At 48.5% G+C, this 15,190-nt stretch overlaps 1 protein-coding gene across 2 annotated transcripts in view; it reads left to right on the forward strand.

Annotated features, from left to right (window-relative positions):
* AP3D1 (adaptor related protein complex 3 subunit delta 1) overlaps positions 1–15,190 on the forward strand; it is a 108,733-nt gene that overhangs the window by 41,597 nt on the left and 51,946 nt on the right. For both annotated transcript variants that reach the window (XM_038740567.1, XM_038740566.1), the window contains exons 9-12: positions 1,810–1,859; positions 11,858–11,907; positions 13,256–13,304; positions 14,408–14,553. In XM_038740567.1, the coding sequence (XP_038596495.1) occupies positions 1,810–1,859; positions 11,858–11,907; positions 13,256–13,304; positions 14,408–14,553 (295 nt within the window). The remainder of the gene's footprint in view (positions 1–1,809; positions 1,860–11,857; positions 11,908–13,255; positions 13,305–14,407; positions 14,554–15,190) is intronic.

Here is a 15,190-nt window from a genome sequence, read left to right on the forward strand (position 1 = left end):
TCACCTCCCTTCTGTCCTTCTCCAGCCCAGCCCGCACCCTCCACTCCTCTGCCGCTAATCTCCTCACCGTACCTCGTTCTCGCCTGTCCCGCCATCGACCCCCGGCCCACGTCATCCCCCGGGCCTGGAATGCCCTCCCTCTGCCCATCCGCCAAGCTAGCTCTCTTCCTCCCTTCAAGGCCCTATTGAGAGCTCGCCTCCTCCAGGAGGCCTTCCCAGACTGAGCCCCTTCCTTCCTCTCCCCCTCGTCCCCCTCTCCATCCCCCCTTCTTACCTCCTTCCCTTCCCCACAGCACCTGTATATATGTATATATGTTTGTACATATTCATTACTCTATTTATTTTACTTGTACATATCTATTCTATTTTATTTTGTTAGTATGTTTGGTTTTGTTCTCTGTCTTCCCCTTTTAGACTGTGAGCCCACTGTTGGGTAGGGAATGTCTCTATATGTTGCCAATTTGTACTTCCCAAGCGCTTAGTACAATGCTCTGCACATAGTAAGCGCTCAGTAAATACGATTGATGATGATGATGATGAATACAAACAAATCAGGTTGGACACAATCCACCTGCCACATTGGGCTCACAGTCTTAATCCCCATTTTACAGATAAGGTAACAGGCCCAGAGAAGTGAAGTGATTTGCCCAAGGCTACACAGCAGACAAGTGGCAGAACTGGGATTAGAACCCATAACCTTCCGACTCCCAGGCCTATTCTCTATGTGCTAGGCCACCCTGCTTCTCTGAACTTATGAACACAGGCAAAGGGCATCATCATCATCAATCGTATTAATTGAGCGCTTACTATGTGCAGAGCACTGTACTAAGCGCTTGGGAAGTACAAATTGGCAACATATAGAGACGGTCCGATTGGAGCGAGCGTGAAATAATAGGTAAGGGTTATTACCCCTTACCTGCCTGGGACAAAAGAGTTTCTTATTTAAAAATACTTTAAATAATTAAAGTTAAATTAAATTATTTAAATTATTTAAATTAAATTTAAATCTTATTTAAAAGTCCAGGCAGGGAAGCAGGGTGACCTAATGGAAAGAGCCCAGGCCTGGGACGCAGAAGGACCTAGGTTCTAATCTTGGCCCCGCCACTTGTCTGTTGTGACCTTGGACAAGTCTCTTTACTTCCTTCTCTGGCCTCAGTTACCTCATCTGTAAGATGGGGATATGAGACTGTGAGCCCCATGTCGGGCAGGGACTGTGTCCAACCTGATTTACTTAGTACAGTGCCTGGCACATAGTAAGTGCTAACAAATACCACTACTTGTATTATTATTATTATTATTATAGAAATTAGGCATGGCAGGTGAGACTCCCTCTCCCTCTCCCTCTCCCTCTCCCTCTCCCTCTCCCTCTCCCTCTCCCTCTCCCTCTCCCTCTCCCTCTCCCTCTCCCTCTCCCTCTCCCTCTCCCTCTCCCTCTCCCTCTCCCTCTCCCTCTCCCTCTCCCTCTCCCTCTCCCTCTCCCTCTCCCTCTCCCTCTCCCTCCCTGCTCCTCACAGGATTTACATGGTCATATTTGGCTGCAAAACAGTCAAAGGAAAATGATTGCTCTTGTGTTGAAAAACTTGTCAGGCCTCTGGAGTCTGAGTCTCCCAATTTCAGTGGGATCTATTGCGTTGGATGGAGATGGGCGGCCGAGCTAGCCTGGACTCTGGGAATGAACTTTAGGAAATGGGGGCCGGCGGCGGGGCTGCCAGGGCGTTGGCCCCATCTGTGCCGTCCTTTGCGTATGCTGCGAGGTCCTGCAGGCCTTTTCATCAAACATTTGGTAATCTTTCACGTTTTGCCTTTCAGCACTTCTGCCATGTCTCTTCTGTATGAATGTGTGAACACCGTGATAGCAGGTGGGAATTAAAATTTCTAATCTAGCTAAAAGTATCATGAATGCAATTCTCTGTTTCTTCTCCCCACAGGTCCCATGCCCCCAGGTAGTTACAAATGAGACTATCACCATTGATGTGGCAGCTTTGGGCAGGGAACGTCTCTGTCTGTCATTGTAGCGTACTCTCCCAAGTGCTGAGTACAGTTTGCTGCATCCAGTAAGAGCTCAATAAATACAACTGGATGAGTGAATGAACTTTCATAGGAAGGAGTCCTTCTCTAGAGGGGCTTTAGCCTTGCGGTAGCATAAGGGCACAAACCTATTGGTCTCTTTCCACCCAGCGGGTCTGCGGGTACCCGGACGGTGGCAGGGGCTCATTCCTGACTTTCGCTTCTCTCTGAGGTGGGACTGTTCCCACGTGCTCGGCAGATAGGAGCGGTGGTAGGGAGTGGGGGGGTTTGTACCAGGTGGCCCGAGGACTTGTGGCTCCCACCAGAATCCGGCCCTGAAACCTGGCTGCAAGGGCCCTGTCCCCCCATCCTCCTTTCCCTTCCTAAGCAGAGCCACTGGGTTTTGAACTGAAGACCTTCCCCTTTTCCCCGCCTTCTGACACCTCCACTTGCCAGATGACAGTAAAACTGGGTGATGTTCATTGGGGCCCAGCTCAGCCCTTCCCAGAGAAATCTGGGTCGCAATCTGTTCCACCCAGACTGTTTGGAAGACCGCGGCACAGATGTTTCTATGGCCACCACTGTGGACACCATTCCACTTTAGGAGCACAAAATAACTCCCCTAACTGCCTAGGTTGGCCAAGCACTGGGGTCCAGGCCGGATAATCAGATCGCACACAGCCCCCGGGCCGTTTGGGACAGTTGTAAAGCATTTTATGTTTGTCTCCCCTGTTAGCTTGTAAGCTCCTGATGGGCAGGGAAGTATCACTTGATGATTCTGTACTTTCCAAACACCTAACGTAGTACTCCGCCTCAAACGATCACTCAGTACATGCTGCTACTGCTGCTACTACTTCTATGGGGCTCTCAGTTGAAGAAATGAGATTATATTTGCTGAAACTATTATTATTACCATTATTATTGTAATAATAGTAATAGTTATGATAATAGTAATAGCAGTAGTGTTATTACTACTATCATTGCTGCTATTACTGGTTGTAAAAATGATAATAGTCTTTATTAAACATTTACTAGGTGACTAGCACAATCCTGAACTCTGAGGTAGATACAAGATTATCAGGTTGGGGACAGTCCCTGCCCCTCATGGGTGTCTCAGTCTAAGTAGAAGCAGCGTGGCCTAAGTGGATAGAGCACAGGCCTGGGAATCAGAAGGACCTGGGTTCTAATCGTGGCTCTGCCACTTGTCTGCTGTGTGACCACTCCCTCCTACTTAGACTGTGAGCCCTGTGTGGAACAGGGACTGTGTCCAACCTAATTAGCTCATATCTACCCCGGCACTTAGAACAGTGCTTGGCACATAGTAAGTGCTTCACAAGTATCATAATTTTTTTTTTTTAAGTAGGAGGATTTAATCTCTATTTTACAGATGAGGTAGTTTAGGCACAGAGAAGTTAAGTGACTTGCCCAAGCTCCCCCAGCAGGTCTCCTGATTCCTGGTCCCATCCTCTTTCCAAACCACCTCCCCAGCATTGCATACCAAAAGCCAGTTGGGAGGGGGATCACTTTCTGATAATGAGGGAATTTTTCTACTGAACAGTGTTTTGTGTTTTTTTTTGTCGTCAGTTTTTCCTCCCAAATCTAACCCCCCACCCTCCGCCAAAGTATTTCTGTATTCATGCCAAAGCCTTGTTTTCTAGCACATAAATCTCTTCCTCGTTCGCTTACAGGGATGTCATGGTTGGGACTGAATACTCTGGGGGCCTGGGGCTATTCCCAAGGATGCTTTGGTTTGGGACTGTGGGCAGTGGCCTGGATGTGGCAGTTTTCTCTTATCAGGCCCCGATGGCTTGACTGACTTTGTGCTAGTCTATTTTGTTGTATAACCGAGCCAAAGATCTATTTCCCAAGAAGCTCAGAGACAGCTTTTCTGCATCCCTAGGGTCAGGCAGTTGTATTTATTGAGCGCTTACTGTGTGCAGAGCACTATGCAGTACATTCCCAAACACTGTATTAAGTGCTTGGGAATGTACTGCATAACAATAAACAGACACATTCCCTGCCCACAAGGAGTTTACAGTTTAGAGGAGAAGACAGACAACAGTATAAATAAATAAATTATGGATATGTACGTAAGTGCTGTGCGGCTGGGGGGTGAAAAAAAGGGAGCAACTGAGGGTGACGCAGAAGGGAGTGGGAAAAGAGGAAAGGAGAGCTTAGTGGGAAAAGAAGGGTAGAAAGCCAGCTGTGTGTATTGGGCAGGAAGCTAATAGGGCATAAGGCCAGGGGCTTCTGCCAACTCCTTAAACACACCTTACCAACGTAGGCTTTTGCTGCTTGGGGCATTATGCAGATGATATTACTCTTCTTGAATTGGTCACCTGTCCCTTTACGTTGCAGGAAATTAATTCATTCCAGGTGTGGCTTGGGGCTGTTCTTTTAAAATTCTAACAGCCTCGACCACTTTTTCTCAAATAGCCCACCCAAGTAGAGGGTGGTCATAGTGATTGATTAGCACAAATAATAATAATGGCATTTATTAAGCACTTACTATGTGCAAAGCACTGTTCTAAGCGCTGGGGAGGTTACAAGGTGATCAGGTTGTCCCATGGGAGGCTCACAGTCTTAATCCCCCCTCTTTACAGAGGAGGCAACTGAGGCTCAGAGAAGTGAAGTGACTTGCCCAAAGTCACACAGCTGACAATTGGCGGAGCCGGGAGTTGAACCCATGACCTGTGACTCCAAAGCCTGGGCTCTTTCCACGGAGCCATGCTGCTTCTCCAAGCACAAATAGGTGCTAAGCACTGCTCCACCGTTCATCTCATCTTCACCTTGTTGATTCCACATTTGTTGGAGGTCTTCAATTCATAATATAAAGGAAAAAGTGAATTTAATGTTTGAAGGAGTTTGGGGATGCTGGATGCCGTCAGGGGAAAAGGAGGACTCGTAACCACCTGCCGGGTGAATCGGGGGAGGGGGGTGAAGTATAGGCTGAAGTGGGGAGAGACAGGAGGATGGGAGATCCAAGAGGAGGCTGATGCAGTAATCCAGTCGGGGTAGGAGGAGAGAATGAACCAGCAGGCCTCCTGGCCTGGTTGCTGAAGCAGGCTCCCGTGGACACCCCAGGCAGCCACCAGCTCCCCTACATATCTGCTCCCACTGGAACATTATCGAAGGGCCCTCTAGGCAGTCTGGCCCCAGGCCTAGACCTCAGTTGATAGGTCCTGCTCATTTCTTCTCTCTAATTGGATGAAGTTGGAGTATGGCCATCCTGAGGAGTTTGGGGAAATTGTATTTAGGAGCGCTTTGTGTCCCAAGCCGGCCCCAGCTGGCCATGGTGAAATTAACTCTGATCTATCCAGGGCAACAGGTGGTACTTTCTTTTTTCAGTGGGGACTCCAATACCCACACAGATGTTGCTGACGACCCTTCCACTGTCCTCTTTATCACTTCTCGTCTCTACTGACCTCCTGCACCACCCCTCCTCACCCACTCACTAACTTGGACACACTAGATCTCATCATCTCTAGCCACTGCACCATCTCTACCCTCACTAACTCTGAAATCCCTCTAACTTTTCATTCATTCAATCGTATTTCTTGAGCGCTTACTGTGTGCAGAGCACTGTACTAAGTGCTTGGGAAGTACAAGTAACTGACCACAACTTCCGCATCTGCCTTCTCTGCTACCCACCTCCTCCCCGAAAATCTGTGCTGTTGCTCTAAAGACCTCCGATGTTTTAACCCCATCCAATTTTCTCACGTCACCATGCCCAATTTAGCCTCTGTACCCAAACTACCTTCCCTTGATGATCAAATGGACGTGCTCAACACCACCCTCTCTTACTGAATTCAACTCACTCACTCCCTTGTCCCTTGTCGATAATAATAACAGTGCTTGTTAAGTGCTTACTATGTGCCAAGCAGTGTTCTCAACGCTGGGGTGGATACAAGTTAATCAGGTTGGGCACAGTCCCTGTTCCACATGGGGTTCACACTCTTAACCCCCATTTTACAGATGAGGTAACTGAAGCCCAGAGAAGTTAAGTGACTTGCCCAAGGTTACACAGCAGATGTGGCAGAGCTGGGATTAGAACCCAGGTCCTTCTGAATCCCAGGCCCGTGTTATATCCAGTCTCGTACCACTAACCCACAGCCCTGAATCACCTCCTCAATCCACCTCCTTTGCTCTTGTTCACAAGCCGTAGAGCGCTGCTGACAGAAATCTAGATATTGGGCCAACTTCATCCACTTCAAGTTTGTTCTTGCATGGTTTATCTCTTCCCGGCAAAATTATTTCTCCACCCTTATTGACACCCATGTCCATTGCCCTCGCCAGTTGTTTCAAACATTTAACTCCCTCCTCAGGCCCCCTGTCCCTCCGCCACCCCCCATCCCTTGCCCCCAATGAGCTGGCCACCTACTTTATTAAGAAAATTGACACTAATCAGGCATGAGCTCCCTAAAATCTCCTTTGCCCTCCTAAGTCCCTCTCGTTCCTGCCCCCTTTTCAACTCTCCCATCTTTCCCAGTAATATCTCTAGAGAAGATATCCTGCCTCCTCTCAAAATCCACCCGCTCCACCTACGCATCCAACCCCATTCTTTCGCACCTGGATTACTGCATCAGCCTCCTCGCTGACCTCCCAGCCTTCAGTCTCTCCCCATTCCAATGCATTCTTCACTCTGCTGCCCGGTTCACTTTTCTACAAAAACATTCAGGACATGTCACCCCCATCCTCAAAAAACTCCAGTGGTTGCCCATCCACCTCTGTATCAAACAAAAACTCCTCACCATTGGCTTTAAAGCACTCCATCACCTTGCCCTCTCCTACCTCACCTCGCCTCTCTCCTTCTACAACACAGCCTGCATACTTCACTCCTCTACTGCTAACCTTCTCACTTTGCCTATCCCGTCTGGACTACTGCACTAGCCTTCTCTCTGATCTCCCATCCTCGTGTCTCTCTCCACTTCAATCCATACTTCATGCTGCGGCCCGGATTATCTTTGTCCAGAAACGCTCTGGACATATTACTCCCCTCCTCAAAAACCTCCAATGGCTACCGATCAATCTGCGCATCAAGCAGAAACTCCTCACCCTGGGCTTCAAGGCTCTCCATCACCTCGCCCCCTCCTACCTCACCTCCCTTCTCTCCTTCTACTGCCCAGCCCGCACCCTCCGCTCCTCCACCACTAATCTCCTCACTGTACCTCGCTCTCGCCTGTCCCGCCATCGACCCCCGGCCCACGTCATCCCCCGGGCCTGGAATGCCCTCCCTCTGCCCATCCGCCAAGCTAGCTCTCTTCCTCCCTTCAAGGCCCTGCTGAGAGCTCACCTCCTCCAGGAGGCCTTCCCAGACTGAGCCCCTTCTTTCCTCTCCCCTCGTCCCCCTCTCCATCCCCCCGTCTTACCTCCTTCCCTTCCCCACAGCACCTGTATATATGTATATATGGTTGTACATATTTATTACTCTATTTATTTATTTATTTATTTTACTTGTACATTTCTATCCTACTTATTTTATTTTGTTGGTATGTTTGGTTCTGTTCTCTGTCTCCCCCTTTTAGACTGTGAGCCCACTGTTGGGTAGGGACTGTCTCTATGTGATGCCAATTTGTACTTCCCAAGCGCTTAGTACAGTGCTCTGCACATAGTAAGCGCTCAATAAATACGATTGATTGATTGATTGATTGATTTGCCTCAATCTCGCCGCCAACCCAAAGTCCATGTCCTGCCTCTGGCCTGGGTCGCCCTCCCTCCTCAAATCTGACAGACAATACTCCTCACCTCTCTCCGCTTCAGAGCCTTATTGAAGGCACATCTCCAAGAGGCCTTCCCGCTAAGCCTCACTTTTCCTCATCTCCCACTCCCTTCTGCATTGCCCTGACTTGTTCCCTTTGTTCTTCCCCCGCTCCCAGCCCCGCAGCGCTTATATACATAGCTGTAATCTTATTTGTATTAATGTGTCTCCCCATCTCTAGACTGTAAGCTCATTGTGGGCAGTGAATGTCACTGTTTATTGCTGTATTGTACTTTCCCAAGAGCTTAGTACTGTGTACACAGTAAGCGCTCATTAAATATGATTGAATGAATGATTGAATGAATGAACCTTATTGAAACACTTGCCCCCTCCCTTTTTCCCCTCCCTAACTGTCATCTTCAGCTGTTTGCTCCCCAATGGCCTCTTCCCCACTGCTTTCAAGCAGGTTTATGTCTCCCCTATCCTAAAAAAAATCCTCCCTTAATCCCACGACTCCGTCTAGTTAGCGCCCCATCTCCCTCCTACCATTCCTCTCCTTGAGCGAGTTGTCTACACCCGCTGTCTCAAGTTCCTCTCCTCCAATTCTCTCCTTGACCCCCTCCAATCTGGCTTCCATCCCCTTCAGTCCACAGAAACCACCCTCTCAGAAGTCACCAATGACCTCTACTCCATCCTAATCCTCCTTGATCTCTCAGCTGTCTTGGATACTGTCGACCACTCCCTTCTCCTGGAAATCCTTGACTCCGCTCTCCCATTCACCCCACACGTTCAATCCGTTACCAAAACCAGCTGGTCTCACCTTCACAACATCACCAAGATCCGCCCTTTCCTCTCCATCCAAACTGCTACCTTGTTGGTTCAATCTCTCATCCTATCCTGACTGGACTACTGCATCGGCCTCCTTTCTGATCTCCCATCCTCCAGTCTCTTCCCACTTCAGTATGTTCTTAACTCTGCTGCCCGGATTATCTTTGTACAGAAACACTCTGGGCATGTCACTCCCCTCCTCAAATATCTCCAGTGGTTGCCTGTTAACCTTCACATGAAGCAAAAACTCCTCACTATCAGCTTCAAAGCTCTCCATCCCCTTACCCCCTGCTACCTCACCTCCCTTCTCTCCTTCTACAGCCCAGCCCGCACACTCCGCTCCTCTGTCACTAACCTTCTCACTGTGCCTCGTTCTCACCTGTCCTGCTGTCGATCTGTGGCCCACGTCCTACCCCTGGCCTGGAATGCCCTCCCTCCACCCATCCACCAAACTAGTTCTCTTCCTCCCTTCAAGGCCCCACTGAGAGCTCACCTCCTCCAGGAGGTCTTCCCAAACTGAGTCCTCTGTTTTCCTCTGCTCCTCCTCCCCTCCCCTTCGCTCCCACTCCCTCCCTCTGCCCTACCCCCTTCCCCTCCCCACAGCACTTGTGTATATTTGTACATAATTATTACTCTATTAATGGTGTGTATATAGCTATAATTCTGTTTATTCTGATGGTATTGACACCTTTCTACTTGTTTTGTTCTCTGTCTCCTCCTTCTAGACTGTGAGCCCGTTGTTGGGTAGGGACTGTCTCTATATGTTGCCGATTTGTACTTTCCAAGCGCTTCGTACAGTGCTTTGCCCACAGTAAGCGCTCAATAAATACGAATGAATGAGTGAATGAAATATTTTCCAATCTCAGCTTCACTGACACTGTCCTCTCCTGGTTCTCATTCATTCATTCAATCGTATTTATTGAACGCTTACTGTGTGCAGAGCACTGTACTAAGTGCTTGGGAAGTACAAGTTGGCAACAAATAGAGACGGTCCCTACCCAACAACGCTGTGGACACTCATTCTCATTCCCAAGCGCTTAGTCCAGTGCTCTGCACACAGTGAGCGCTCAATAAATGCAATTGATGGATTGATTGATTGGAGGCGGGGGCTGGCCGCGGCTCAGAGCCGGGAACGGGGCCTTCCCACCCGCCCTGACCTTGATTTGCTCTTGGGAGGGGTGCTGCACTTCCCCGGGAGAAACAGGTGCTGGCCGTCGGCGGGTTCACCAGAATTTGCCTTCAAAACTGACGTGAGAGTGTGTTTGTGTGTCTGTGTGTGTCTGTCTAGATGGTGAGTCCATTGTTGGGTAGGGTTTGTTTCTGTTGCCAAATTGTTCTTCCCAAGCGCTTAGTACAGTGCTCTGCACCCAGTAAGCGCTCAATAAATACGATTGAATGAATGAATGAATGAATTCTCAGTCACTTTCTCAGGCTCCTCCTCTGCCACCCACCCCCTAATTATGGGTGTCCCTCAAGGTTCAGTTCCAGGTCCCCTTCTATTCTCTATCTCTACACCCTTGGAGAACTCATTTGCTCCCATGGCTTCAACTACCACCTCTGTGCGGATGATTCCCAAATCTACATCTCCAGCCCTGATCATTCGTTCATTCATTCAATCATATTTTTTGAGCACTTACTGTGTGCAAAGCACTGTACTAAGTGCTTGGGAAGTACAAGTTGGCAACATATAGAGACGGTCCCTACCCAACAACGGGCTCACAGTCTAGAGGATCTCTCTCCGTCTCCCTCCCCCCACTTGCATTTCCTCTTTCCTTCAAGACATCTCCTTTTGGATGTCCTCCTATCACCTCAAATTTAACATATCCTAAACAGAACTCCTCACCTTCCCACCTAAACCCTGTCCTTTCTCCCCATCACTCTAGGCGGCATCACCATCCTTCCTGTTTCTCAGACCCGTAACCTCAGCTTTATCCTTGGCTCCCCTTACCCCTCCTCCCTGTCCTCTCTCTCTCTCTCTTTCAACCCACATATTCAATCCATAACTAAATCTTGTTTGTTCGATCTTCACAACATTGCTAAAATCTTCCCTTTTCTTTCCATCCAAACCGTTATCACCGTAGTCCAATCACTTATCCTATCCTGCCTTGATTACTGGATCAGCCTCCTTGCTGACCTCCTAGCCTTCTGTCTCTCCCCACTCCAGTCCATATTTCAGTCTGCTTCCCATATCATTTTTCTGCAAAACGTTCAGGCCGTGTTTCCCCAATCCTCAAGAAACAACAGTGGTTGCCCATCCACCTTCTCATCAAACAGAAACTCCTCACCATTGGTTTTAAAGCACTCGATCACCTTGCCACCTCTCCTACTACAGCCCAGCCCGCACACTTCACTCCTCTAATGCTAACCTTCTCACTGTGCATCGATCTTGTCCACCTTGCTGCCGACCTCTAGCCCACATCCTGCCTCTGTGCTGGAACCCCCTCCTTCATATCTGGCAGACAACAATTACTGGGTTTTTTTTCCCCATCTCTCTCTTTCTCCCCTCCAGCCTTATTGAAGGCATGCCTCCTCCAAGAGGCCTTCCCTGACTAAGCAAGCCCTCTTTTCCTTTTCTTTAACTCCGTTCTGCATTGCCCTGACTTGCTCCTTTTATTCATCCCCACCCCTCCCAGCCCCACAGCACTGATATACATATTTGTAATTTATTTCTTTTAACATCGGAGAAGCAGCGTGGCTCAGTGGAAAGAGCCCGGGCTTTGGAGTCAGAGGTCATGGGTTTGAATCCCAGCTCCACCACTTGTCAGCTGTGTGACTTTGGGCAAGTCACTTAACTTCTCTGCACCTCAGTTACCCCATCTGTAAAATGGGGATTAAGACTGTGAGCCCCCCGTGGGACAACCTGATCACCTTGTAACCTCCCCAGCGCTTAGAACAGTGCTTTGCACATAGTGAGCACTTAATAAATGCTATCATTATTATTATCTGTCTCCCCCTCTAGACTGTAAGCTGATTGTGGGCAGGGAATGTGTTTGTTTTATCATTTTATTGTACTCTCCCAGGTGCTTAGTCCAGTGCTCTGCACACAGTAGGTGCTAATTCATTCATTCATTGTCGTATTTATTGAGTGCAATAAATCGTAATAAGTACGATTGACTGGCAATCAATCAATCGTATTTATTGAGCGCTTACTGTGTGCAGAGCACTGTACTAAGCGCTTGGGAAGTACAAGTTGCCAATGTGCTAGGGTTTTGCAGTATGTCCCTGGGTTGGGTCAGAAACTTATTTCAAAGGATGCTGGCTTTAGTTTTTATGCTTAGTTTAATTCAGGGGAAAAGCAAACTAATTTTCCATTATTTGTTTCAGTTTTGATTTCTCTGTCCTCTGGAATGCCCAATCACAGTGCCAGCATTCAGGTATGGTGACCTTCAGGCTTCTGGCTTTTTGTTGTTGTTGTTGCTGTTGTTGAAATGCATGGCTACAAAGGGTGGGGGTTGTGAAATGTTAATGGGATCAGTGGGAACTGTTTCTGATATGGGTTAAAGTGAGGCTCTTCATGCACACCCTGAGACACAAGAGCCTAGTTCAGTGCTCTGTACACAATCCATGCTCAGTAAATACCATTCTTTGAACTCCGTGCTTTGCGGTGGGAGAGGGGAACCTGGCCCTAGAAAAATCGGTTCATTGTACAAGGTACTTGGTTGAACCGAGGACTCCAGGAAGGCCATGCCAACTTCAGGTGCTCAGCCTCCTAGACCTGGGGATCCCTTGCATCATCATCATCATCAATCGTATTTATTGAGCGCTTACTATGTGCAGAGCACTGTACTAAGCGCTTGGGAAGTACAAATTGGCAGCATATAGAAACAGTCCCTACCCAACAGTGGGCTCACAGTATAAAAGTCTTGCATAAATTGCAAGAAAGGAATGTGGCTTAGTGGAAAGAGCACAGGCTTGGGAGTCAGAGGTTGTGGGTTCTAATCCCAGCTCCGCCACTTGTCAACTGTGTGACTTTGGCCAAGTCACTTCACTTCTTCTGTGCCTCAGTTACCTCATCTGTAAAATGAGGATTAAGACTGTGAGCCCCACGTGGGACAACCTGATTACCTTCTATCTACCCCAGCGCTTAGAACAGTGCTTGGCACATGATAAACGCTTAACAAATACCATCATTGTTATCTTATTATTTATTGATGGATTGGTTGACCTGGATTTTCCATCTAGCAGAACTTCCTGATGTCTAGTGTGATGAGAGAGGCCCTCCCAGCCAACCCCCTCCTGTCTCTTCTCTCTCATTTGCCAGCCCCTTTCTGTAGTATCTTAGTCCTTGGACCAAGGCCCTGGAGGAAGGGCTCCCCTGTTCTCCCGCGGCTTTCAATTGTGAGGGACAGGGATTGGTGTGACCTGCCCCGACGTTCAGTCTGGTGCATGGCACACAGCAACTGCTTAACAAATGCGTCATCATCATCAGGAAGAGTAGTCTTGTCCCTGGCTGACCACTCCCCCATCCCTCCCTCCCAGCCCCTTTTGGGCCTAGAATCCACTTCCTTTAGGCACGGTGAGGCCATCCTGCATGTGCATCCGCCGGGCTGCCCGGCAAAGGCAGTGACATGTCCAACAGTATGCTTGTGGAGGAAAGCGTCGGTTGGGCACGAACTGAAACAAGTGAACGCCTTCTGAACTTCCAGGAGAAGCAGCTTTAAACCGTGGTTGAGCTGTACATTTTGGAAGCTGCTGACAGTCATTGAACTTTTTTTTTTTCAGCTGTGTGTTCAGAAATTAAGGATCTTAATAGAGGACTCTGATCAGAACTGTAAGTTTTAACCATTTTTTTCTTTTGGAAAAGTGTGTTTGTGATGGATACTTTCAAACATGGACTTTCTGTGTCTTACATGAGTTTTGTAGGATCAAATGATGAATGGATTTTAAAAATCAGTTCCCAAATTGAGGCTGAGGAGGCCTGGTGCAGAACACAGTCCATTTGGACCAAAAAGTAAAAAGGTGTGGAGAACAAATCAAATTCAGAGCAATTAGGAAACTCATTGCGACCTCTTTTAAGCATGTCTTGTTTGAGTGATTTCCGTTTTGTAGAATCCTGGAATCAGGAATGGCCTTGTTCCGCCCGCTGCCGGGACGCGGCCCGCCTTTTGGTCGCTAGCTCTCAGGATAGCCGTGGTGGAGGTGGAGAAGGGCCAGAGAAGGGCAAGTGAGATGGCCTGAGGGAAGCGTGGCATGGAGAAGCTTCCTTTTGAGGAAAAATAGAAAGAGTTGCTGGTGGACGGTCAGACAGACCAACTGACTGTCCACTCTGGAGCGGAGTTGCAATTGAAGCATCCCAAATTGTGAAGTTTGGGGACAGGCTCAGTCTGGGGCTGTCCCCTAAGTCCCATGGCACAGGGAACTACTTTCCTACCCAGTGAGTGGTAAACGTGCAACGTCCGTTACCTCAAGACGTTGAACAGGCTGGGAATCTCATAAGGCCCAAGAAGGGCTTGCACCGATGGATCGATGAGGAGCCCAGCTACCTTAGCAAAAGGCAAGCTTAGGGATGTACAGGACAAAGGGCAGATGGGCCATCTAAATCGTTAGGGAGGAGAGAAAACCTCACATGGTTTCTGGCAGCCACCCTGTTGGCAAGTATTGGGCTGGTACTCTGTAGGCCCATTTGTTTCCCTCACTTTCATGTTTGCATGGGCTGCTTATTCCTTTGTGAAATCTGTTCAGCTGAAGAATTCCATTGACTAGTAAACAGACTAAAATATAAAGGCTTGGGAGAATCAGCAATTGACACACACCACCCCCAGGCTGAATGGGTCTTCAGAATTTAGGCCAGCATTCTGCGTGGATCACTGGCTTACTTGAGCGTTATGACTAGTCGTTTTTGGAAATGAGCTCATCTTTAATTCTTTTCCATAGTGAAGTACTTGGGATTGCTAGCAATGTCCAAGATCCTGAAAACTCACCCCAAGTCAGTTCAGTCCCACAAGGATCTCATTCTACAGTGTCTGGATGACAAAGATGAATCTATACGGCTTCGAGCTTTAGATCTTTTATATGGAATGGTACGTATGTATGTCACTTGGCCTTCTATGCCGTGTTTATGTCATTGCACAGCGTGGAGCGGTGACGCGGTTTCGGCTCACTGTGCCCACTCCTGGGAAGGCTTTTTCTCTCTGTGGTCCTGTAGTTAGTGCTTTTGAAGTGTCAGTTCCACCTCTGACTCCCGGAGATGAAGAATGTTGGGGGCTGTCGGCCATCTTACGGACCGCATGGACAGCATCATTGAGAATGCCACCTAAGCCCTTTAGCAACTCCAGGGTTCCCATTTAACATCCCCCTCATTTCAAGGCGCATTGCATTAAATGGGACTGCTCTTGAATGCAGGACTCCCTTTACTGGGGGTGATGAACCAGCCCCTTGCCAAAAGAAAAATATGGGAGCTGATCACTAGCCACAGTGCATTCAGTGCACCAATCAGTGTGCCATTGGGCCCCAAGGTAAGGTGCCAAAGTCAACACTGCCCCTGTCCCATAGGAAGAGCACCATTCAGGTGGCAACTCGACTCATACTCTTGTGGAGGCGATTTGGCTTTTCTCGTGGAAGCCCCTCAGCTCTTGAGATGCACCTGAGGCGTGGTGATCAGAAGGAGCATACCGTCAGCCCTGTGTCCATTCCAGCCCCTCTGACTGGCAGTTTTCT

Source organism: Tachyglossus aculeatus, chromosome X1 (assembly GCF_015852505.1).
Source record: "Tachyglossus aculeatus isolate mTacAcu1 chromosome X1, mTacAcu1.pri, whole genome shotgun sequence".
In the NCBI taxonomy this organism is placed as follows: domain Eukaryota; kingdom Metazoa; phylum Chordata; class Mammalia; order Monotremata; family Tachyglossidae; genus Tachyglossus; species Tachyglossus aculeatus.